The following is a 10,000-nucleotide window of genomic DNA, read 5'->3' on the forward strand; positions in this document are numbered from 1 at the left end:
ATTCGCCTGGACCTCTCATGGAGCTAGCCATTAGCCTTTGTAGTTGGCGGGAAGAGCAAGCGGCGGGCGGCAAAGCCGCGCGACTACTCGTTACCGTACCACTTGCGGCCGAAACACAACGGATAAACCACCGCTTTTGTCGCGTATGTTAAAATAATTATATCGCGATAAACTATCAGGTCAGATTTCGCATGTTATAAAATTAAGATTGTGCGTGTTGAAAATGTAATTCTTTTCGATAAATGTTTCGATGGCGTATTTGTCCGATTTCGCGTTTGTACAGATAATATTTCGAAATACTCGCCGAGACATTTTCCAGGATTGTGATTGTCCTGGCTCAGTCTTGATTTTATGACATTGTCCTTTTTCGTTCCTATTGCAAATTCACGATTTGTCCTTGTGCGCGTTTCATCTCCCCTATAAAATGAGTACGTTGTATCCTGATGACCGCGCACCGGTGGCTCAGTTGGTTGAGCACCGGGCTGTCACGCGGGAGGTCGTGAGTTCAACTCCGGCCCGACCAACACTCAGGGTCTTTAAATAATTGAGGAGAAAGTGGTGCCTTTGTAATTACATCTGCAAATGGTTAGACTCTCTAGTCTTCTCGGATAAGCCGGACGATAAGCCGGGGGTCCCGTCTCACAACCCTTCAATGTTCATAATCATGTGGGACGTAAAAGAACCCGCACACTTGTCGTAAAGAGTAGGGCATGTAGTTCCCGGTGTTGTGGTGTGTCTTCTGTTGTGTATCATGGTTGGGAGGGAAAATGCTCGGAGATATTAGCTACACCAAGCTACTCTAAAAATCCGAGGGTAAATAAAGATATATGATATGATATATGATGATATGATTTAGGTGTCGCTGTTGAGGATGACATTTACAAGGAAGCCAGACAACAAATTGAGCAGGAACTTGCTCACAGGGAGGCAGTGGCGACAGCAGCCAGAATACTTAACGAGATCTTAGATGGGGTCCGTACACCCGAAAGGCCCAGTTCCCCGGTGGATGCTTACATTACGGTGATTTTCCTTCTTTTTGGCTGCGAAGACAAATGGCGGTTAAATTCTTGTAGTCCGTGTTGGCTGGTTTTCGCTAGCGGCGCAAGCATAAGCACAAGGGTCATTAATTTGGCGTTAATGTTTCTTGACCCCAGGGGCCCGTTTCTCGAAAGTCCCGAAAGCTTTTCGGGCCCGAAAAGCCATTCGTGAAAATGCCAACCGCTTGTTTTGGAAAGCCGATCTTTTAACATGTTTTCAAGGTAACAAAAAGAAAAATGACTGTGAAGTCTGACTACTCAAATCCTCTCCGTTCTTGAGATGCAAAGGTAATTGTGACACTCGAAAATGGCCCGTCAAGTTTCGGGACTTTCGAGAAACGGGCCCCAGAGGTTAGAACAGGATTCGAACCCGGGGCAACCGCATGCAAACCAGACGCCTTAGCCACTGGACCACTGGCTGACAAAAGCAAAAGGTTCCTTTTTTTTTTTTCCAGTAGTTAACTCATTTGCATGATAAGAAAAATATTTGTAAACAGAATAGCTTCACTCTATCTTGCACGTTACGTCATTGCCATCACCTTGGATCACATAAACAGTTGATCTCTGATAAACTGCCTTTTTTTGTCATCTAGCATTTGCGGATTTTGCCATTTTATTTGTGTTTCAAAAGATTGGTTGCAAACTGCCTATGAGAACAAGGACATTCCACGAAATTCGCGAATTGTAATCATTTCGCGATTATTTCAACTCCTAGTTTTAATGTGACCTAACTGAGTGTCCAAGTTACGCAAGAATGAGACTAGTATAAATGGTGCTTGTCTTCATAGGAGAGGTTGAAAAATCATCCTCGCCCGTTGAAACGTTCTCCACAAGGCCTTAAGTAGGGTTATTTGACAGTAGGCCATTTTACAGTTGTTTGCTCAGTGACGTAACCCATGAATGACTGCCTGCCATGTGCGCATGTGCGGAATGCCAGCCAGACTTGCAGACTACGGTATGCTTGCTTGCATCTTGTTTGCTTCTCTGTTTGACGGTTTGGTTGTTTGTTTGCTTGTTGTAATCTAGGAGGAGGAAATATTTGGAAGAGCCAATGAAGGGGTGAGAATTTACATTCTTGTGTTGATGAATTTATTTTTGTATTTGTGTTTCATAAACCACAACGAATGTAGGCGCGAATTTAAACGTCTATTTTTCAACAGATGTATTTCCAAGATGAAATTGTTCAAGAATTGAAACAGATTTACGCTCAACTTGAGGAAGAAGATGTATGGGATTTGTCGTTACAGTTACTTCAACAGGTAACCCAACAACGCGGATCGATCACCAGATCATGGCCACAGGACCCCCTTCAAAAGTCGAAGCCAACATTGCAGCGCAGCTTAGTGCATTTCACTTCCATTCTGCCATTAACGTGCGCGGGCGCAGGCGTGCGAGGGCACAAGCACAATCTCCTCGAATCGCGCGCGCCTGAATTTCATTACGGTTAAGCTCAACCCCCCCGCAGGTTAAGAATCATCGGTAAATCTTCAGAGTTAAAGTTATCGCGGCTTCACAATTTTCCCCAGTTTCCAGCAATGATTGATCAGATACTTATTTCTCTGTTGTAGAAAATCATGTCAGTTGAAGATGATGATCAACGGGATAATTTACTTCAGACTCTTAACAGCTGTATCTCCACCTTGTCATTTCCACCAATGACACCTGTAAAACATGCCATGTATGCTGCCGGGTAAGTGTGGTATTCTCTGCACCTCCCTCACGTGCCTTTATACTGTATTCATTTCTTTGCCGTTCTCATCCTGACAACAGGACTTTAAGATCTACGACGGCGACGGTCGACGATAACGTCACCTCAAAATATAACTTGGCTCTATCATAAGTCTTTAGGGTGATTTCACGTCATCGTTATGCAGAGGACCGCAGACACGTGCAGCACGATTATTTATGCTCTTTTAACCAATGATATTATTGTTTTGTGGCGTTGTCGTAGTTGTATCCGTCGTCGTTTCTTAAACTCCCTAACGTCGTGAAGTGAACAAATTAATGTTATTTGGAGGACGCGAACACCTGACGGTAAATGTTCTCCCCGAACGTTAATACCAGTTTTATTCCTGGAATGTTGATACACAGTTTTTACCACGAAGGACTTGAAATAATCGCGCACCGAATTAGTGCCATGGTGGGAATTAATAGGGAGCTTAACGGACGTTTTTGAGCCGCGGACGGCAACCGGAAGTGAACATTTTGCATCCTAGATTTTTAAAAGGAGGAAAAAGATATTTAGCAATATAAATGTGGTTGTGTGAAGGCAAGTTAAAAGGGAAAAGATCGCACTTCCGGTTGTCGTCAGCGTCTCAAAAACGTTGCGTGCTCTTAGAGAACGTTCTCGTCGCCGTCGCCGTCTCTGTCGCCGCCGTCCTTATTTAAGCTCCCTAGGTGAGAGGTATTTTCCTACCTTTCTTGGATCAAACAGTCACTACCAGCCCTCTGTTTCGATTCCGGTTAAAAATGTTTCTCAGCCAAATCAACCGAAGACAGTTTTGCCCCCAAAAGAACAAGAGAAAACTCAAGGTCGCTCGTTTGTTGATGGTTTGTATTATTAGTGAAAGTTCCCGAGTGAAAGTACGTGTCAGTTATATTGTAGTTAGTGGAATGGGTCGTTTAGTGTCGTTAGGGTAAAGTACCCGTGTTCAAGTATTGATGTAACTCAGTGGAAACTAAGGGCGCTTTCCTTTTGTTTGAACTGGCCGGCCATAGACCTCTTTCATAATGGCGGTCAAATAAATTATTCTTTTGTTTTAATGCTAATAAACCTTTCTAGCCTCGCTGCGACGAGCAAATTTCAAAAGAATATTTGTTTCAAAACGAGGACAGTAGGTCTAATTAACATAAATACAAAAGAATGTAAAGTTGGTCGCCATTTATGAAAGTGGTCTATACCCGTCAGTTTACAAAGAAAATACAACAATTTAAAGGAACACTTGCATGATATATAATTCCTCCCATTCTTTTGGAGGAGTATATATCATCTTCGAAATGTGTTAATTTGAAGACGTTGTCAATGAGTTAGTCCTTCCAAATGCTAAGTACTGCAGTTAACTAAGTGTGAGTAATGAAACCTGTGTAATATAGTGTATTTTAAATATTCAAGAAACTGTAGAAAACTCAAACACTTGATCGCAATGGAACACATCATAAATAATATTTGTTTTTTAGGTATCAGCTGCTTTGTGAGATGGTGGACAGCATTGTAGGCCAAGCTAATATGATTCGAGCGTTGTATGGGCTACCAGAGAGGGAACTTATTGAAGATACGTCTCAAGATGAAGGTAATTTTCCTGACTATATACTAACGTGCTTGCACAAGCCAGTGATAATTCTCTATTTCCACCATTGAGGAAATTATCGTTTGTCAAATAAAAGCTATCAGGACCTCAAAGAAGATATCAAAGTGATCCTAAACTCCAATACTGTCCGTTGATGAAACTAATCATTTCACCAAAACAAAAAATTACCTCTGAGCGTTAACATTTCCCTTTTTTGTGTGTCGCATTCGTTTCGTTTAGTTGGCAAAACTAACAGTCATTTGAACCAGCAACGGAGCTTTGAGTCGCATTGATATGTTCTTCGTTTGACATCACAGATCATTCCCGCGTAGAGCTATTACCGTGACAATCGCAGTTTAAATGATGTCTTTTATGTGTTTGACAATCATTGACACTCCTCCGGCTGAGATAATCGCAGTTGAGAGAAGGTGCACGCAATTGCAATAAACCTGGCGCATTTCAAAGTATGTGTCTTTCATATGTGTCAAATCATTCGTTCACCTCGGGGCAGAGTACGAACTCTCTCAACTGACCATCTCCCAGGTTTGAATTCTTGATAGTTCAGATACTAAGGCAGTCAAGCGCAACCGCACATAGTACCATAGTACCACTTTAAGAAAACGAGTTTGCCTTACGAGCGATTTTGAATTTTTCGACTCTGAATTTGGCGTGCTTGAAAAAAAAAAGAGTGAGTGAGCGAGCAAACAAATACGAGAAACTTGTTTTAGTGGTCTGTTTTTTCGTCTGGCTAGCTGCACAAAGACTTCGTAAAGCAACATCTTCAGAGTCAAAAGCCGACGTTAGGAAGGGGGACAAGAAAGATAAAAAGTCTAGTAAAACGAGTGAAACGGTAAGTTGATATTTGGGTCTACGTTTCCTATTGGTTTAACGAGCTGTTGGCCGTTTAAATTATACTAGAGACGCATAATCCGTCCAGTGGAATTACGCATCTCTCATGTTATCCGTCTAGTGCAAAGACAGGACGAACAATATAATACGTCAGGGACGAACTTGGGCAAACCGTTTTTCTTCGTTTGTTTAATTCGTCTAGTCTAAAGACGGGCGCAAAAATGCATAATGCGTCCATAGGAACTATCCAGTTTAGTGTGTCTTCTAAGACGTACTACAGTTGATAGTTTGTCGAGACGCATTATGCGTCTTGTGCCCGTCGTTATACCAGACGTGCTTAAAGAGGAAGAAAAAAGGTTGCCTAAGTTCGTCCCAGATGAATTATGCGGCTCTAGTATAAAAAAGGCTAATCCACGTATATTTTAATTAAGCTCGTCTTAATAGACCATATTCGTATTCTCAGTATTGGACTGGAACTAGCTTGCAATGGAGGCTAATGCGGGGGAATATATTAAAAAGTATTTGCATTTGAAAAGATTCCCCCGCACTAGGCTCCATTGCAAGCTAGTTCCAGTCCAATACCGAGAATACGGATATGGTCTATTAAACTCTTCTGATCATCTGTCATGTTTTTGACCGAAACGAAAAAGAACTTTTGCATGAGAATAAAGTTTCATTTCCAATGGATTACTCTGGTATACCATCAGGGCCTGCATTTCTTTGAAAGTTTGGTTTTATGAAAAGAGTTGACAACGCTAAATTAGCCATCGAAAGAAAGGTGTGAGCTGGCCCGGAGGCGTTCGATCGCCGGCCCATCGTTGGCCCTTTGAGCAGAGCTCATTTGGGGGTACTTATTATTTAGGTCATTCCTCGAATGCTTCCTTAGTTATAAAAGGTCGTTTGAGCACTCCATTGAGAACTACACCGCTCACCCCGACTATGTCGCCTTTAATTGAATGTTTGTTGTTTTTCCTCGTTTAGGATCGTCCCAATTCAACTCAGCGCTCCAAGTTATCGGCGAAAAAATCAGGCAGAGGTACCATCATTTTCCGACTTTCTTTTACCACAGGGGGCCCACACAAACAGTGTGTCTGTTTGTCTGTTCGAAATATAAAGAAATGTATGGGAAATATTGAAGAGTCCTAATATCGTAAACTTACATCAAGAAATGACTATGTTAAAGCGCAATATAAACGTAAACCTACCTCAGTTGTCGTGTATTGTCATTTCTGCGGCTGAAAATGGCGAATTTGAGCGATTTGGTGGGTTTTCCGTTGACTGTTACTACACGTGTACTACTTAACGTGTTGTAACAGTCAACGGAAAACCCACCAAATCGCTCAAATTCGCCATTTTCAGCCGCAGAAATGACAATACACGACAACTGAGGTAGGTTTACGTTTATATTGCGCTTTAACATAGTCATTTCTTGATGTAAGTTTACGATATTAGGACTCTTCAATATTTCCCATACATTTCTTGATATTTCGAACATACAAACAGACACACTGTTTGTGTGGATAGCCTGTGTAAAAACAAACAAATCAAAGACCAAGCTTGATACAACAAAAATAAAACGTTTTAAATGTGTTATTACCAATTTTCGAAACGCAAAACATGTGGAAGAATTAGTCATCATACAATCCGGAGCTTTCCTTTAATTCGTGCGCGTCTTCCATGGACACTATAAACCATCATACGTAATCGCTTTTTTTAAAAATTCTTCATAATTTCTGTTAAAGAAAGTGTTAGAAATTACCATAGGCGCTTACGCTTTCTATGGGAAAACCGATTTTCCCGTTGGTAGTATAAGCTGTATAGTTTTGCTCGTTTATCGAAACCACCCACTTTTTCGCGTCACTAGAACCACATTCCTTCGCGAGAATCACCGTTGAGATTATTTTGTGCTCCCACCGGATCCACGGTTTTCCTACGGAAATGTTTTCCTACATCCTCATTCTTCTTTTGTTTCTTTAATAACCGGAACGTAGATTACCATTTCTCAAAAAAAAAAAAAAAAAGGGAATTCTATTGAAATGGTAAACGCTTCATACTTTTATTTTAAGGAACAAGTACGCCTACTTCGCTATCGAAATCATCCCTCAATGAGTTGGTGACGGAGAGGACTGCGGTAAGGTCATGGCAATTGTTCATGTGTGTCAAAAAATCTGCGAAATGCTTGCGATATGGTGATAGCACAGTCGGCTGTCAGACAGGGTGAAAAACTTGCGTGCAAAGGCGAACGACAGCCTGATCGACGGCAATGATAAGCCCTTTTTGAGGAAAAACCAACTAGTTTTCAGTGTGGGAAGAGCTTGCCAAAGTGCAATTGTTTTCTTTAAGGTGAGGCAATACGGGCAACACTTTCATTCAACTTGTCGCACAGCAATGTTGCATTGCAAGTTGCGATGGTTTGTCGCACGTATTACCATCTCCTCGGGCAACAAATTTTCATGCATATTCCAAAAAGTAAATGCGACGTCTACTTTTTGCAACATAAAAATTTGTTGCGCAAGAAGGTCGTAATACGCGCAAGAAACCATCTTACCTGCAACGCAACATTGTTGCGCAACAAGTTGAACGAAAATGTCGCCCGTATTACCTCACCTTTAGCTCAATCAGTTGTCTTGTTGAGGAAAGTGTAGTGGATCCATTTATTAAAGAGTTTGAACAAGGAAAACGTCAACCAAGGGGTGACACTATCCTAACAACATTTCTACGTCCGCTCAAAAACTGTCCTCGTTAAATCAATGCTGTTTTGTGATGTTTTGGCTGTCGTAGTCGTTGTTGTCGCTTGTACGCCCTACTGCTGCCCACTGTGAACAGCGGATGGTAGATTTGCACATGCGCCATCTAGAGCAGATTTTTATGACCTGCATTTTGCGTAATCTAATGGTACTCAAAGCTATTCTTTATTCTTACCTTTAATTTTTCTTGCGCAACTTTGTTTTCATATTTATGGTATTTCTTTTATTGATTACGTGCAGGTGACGTTGGTATATAAGATACAAGACGCGCAGAGAATTTTTTTAAAACTCAGCAATATAAAATAAGGAGAGGTTTCATAGTTTCGCGTTTGTCGGTAACGCAGACAGTAAACGAACGACACGCTTCTGCTTGTCATAAAACTATCAACATTTGCTTATTCCTAGGTATTTTCCCTCGGTGAGTAGTTGTTTGATGCCGATAGGTAACAGGCAAAATTGAGTCGATTAAAAAATTGGTTTAATCGATTTTTGGCAATACGCAAATTCAACACAACTTTTTCTAGTTACCGAAAATGTTTTTCTTACTAGTTCCATAGATTTCCTTGTCGGGTAGTCATGAGAATCTGGTGGCATGTCAAGATCACACCTCTAAGCTGATAGTAGTCTTCATTCTCAATACCTGTTTGCCTGACATTTCTTTGAAGTTACGAGGAGAATTTACCTACTGATCACTCCTGTGAGTCAAAGGGTTAGAGTCTCATTTTTTCTCTTTACGTTTTGGCATTTGGGTCAGTGCAAGCTTTACTTGTGTATCCGAATACTTGCGCCAATAAGTTGAACCAGAACTCCGAGCAAGAGAAGACGTTTATTAACCGAAGACAAGAAGGATATGCAAAAAAGAGCGAGCAGGCAAAAATAGGGGTAACAAAGGTGCAACGCTAATTATGCGCGAACCGTGTGACAATGAGGCTAACTAAACAACAACGTGCTTACGAGGCGGAACAGTGAAACAGACGAAACGACAGCGTGCACAATGCGTCGCGCCATGCGAGCTAATAGCGAGAACTAAACAACAAAGCGAAATATGGCGTTGTTTCTTTTACAATCCCAGGGTTTTAATTAAGTCTAACCTAAGCGTTTGTCCAGTTTAATAGTTTCGTTTTCTTTTTAATCGTGCTTTTTAGACGCCGACCAGTGTGGAAGGCCTGACGGTGGATAATACCTTTGATCCGATTTTAGAAGCAAAATACAGAGGGAAGCTTTTTACACAGGTAAGAACTCCTTTTTAATACAAGGGCACACTGTCCATCGATCTTACTTCAGTATCATAAGTTCGTCTTGCCTATTCAAGGTGGTTTTAAACCCCATGCTGATAACAACTCATTTTGCTGTCGACTTCTTAAAATACATCATCAACTATCAAAGACATAGGGAATATATGACAACCAAATGGATCTCGGAAATATCCGAGTCCCTCCAAGATGTCGCTGATGCATTTCTCACATCTTGGATGGTGGAGTGGATGGCTTTCTTGTACAGATATTTCTATGATGAAATGGTATATGAAATGAATCATATATGAACTGCGTATATGAAATCAAGTGAAGCTATGATCTTCGCAGTTATGAGAGCAATTTTTGCAATTGCGTAGAGAAGCCTGAAAATTTCAGGACTTCAACGGGGTTTGAACCCGTGACCTCGCGATTCCGGTGCGACGCTCTAACCAACTGAGCTATGAAGGGACCATTAGAACTCACAAATGACCAGCTCCCAACGTCAGTGGCTTCATAGCTCAGTTGGTTAGAGCGTCGCACCGGAATCGCGAGGTCAAACCCCGTTGAAGTCCTGAAATTTTCAGGCTTCTCTACGCAATTGCAAAAATTTGCTCTCATAACTGCGAAGATCATAGCTTCACTTGACAGATATTTCTGTTGCTAAATGTGACTGCTCGATGCAGTTGTAAGTCATAATTGTGCTGATTTGACTGCGTAGCTGCATGGTGTGGTTCTACTCAACACCCACGGTTGCTCTCCACAGTGTCTGTCTACAGTAGCTCAGCGGTTAGAGCATTTAGCTACATCTTGGAGGGTCATGGGTTGAAATCCCATCGGGCACTCGG

At 41.5% G+C, this 10,000-nt stretch overlaps 1 protein-coding gene across 1 annotated transcript in view; it reads left to right on the forward strand.

Moving 5' to 3' along the window:
- LOC138007781 (MYCBP-associated protein-like) overlaps positions 1–10,000 on the forward strand; it is a 33,002-nt gene that overhangs the window by 20,798 nt on the left and 2,204 nt on the right. The window contains exons 17-25 of the mRNA XM_068854847.1: positions 857–1,020; positions 2,064–2,096; positions 2,198–2,296; positions 2,606–2,727; positions 4,215–4,327; positions 5,077–5,174; positions 6,155–6,209; positions 7,240–7,304; positions 9,066–9,152. Of these exons, the coding sequence (XP_068710948.1) occupies positions 857–1,020; positions 2,064–2,096; positions 2,198–2,296; positions 2,606–2,727; positions 4,215–4,327; positions 5,077–5,174; positions 6,155–6,209; positions 7,240–7,304; positions 9,066–9,152 (836 nt within the window). The remainder of the gene's footprint in view (positions 1–856; positions 1,021–2,063; positions 2,097–2,197; positions 2,297–2,605; positions 2,728–4,214; positions 4,328–5,076; positions 5,175–6,154; positions 6,210–7,239; positions 7,305–9,065; positions 9,153–10,000) is intronic.

Source organism: Montipora foliosa, chromosome 6 (assembly GCF_036669935.1).
Source record: "Montipora foliosa isolate CH-2021 chromosome 6, ASM3666993v2, whole genome shotgun sequence".
In the NCBI taxonomy this organism is placed as follows: domain Eukaryota; kingdom Metazoa; phylum Cnidaria; class Anthozoa; order Scleractinia; family Acroporidae; genus Montipora; species Montipora foliosa.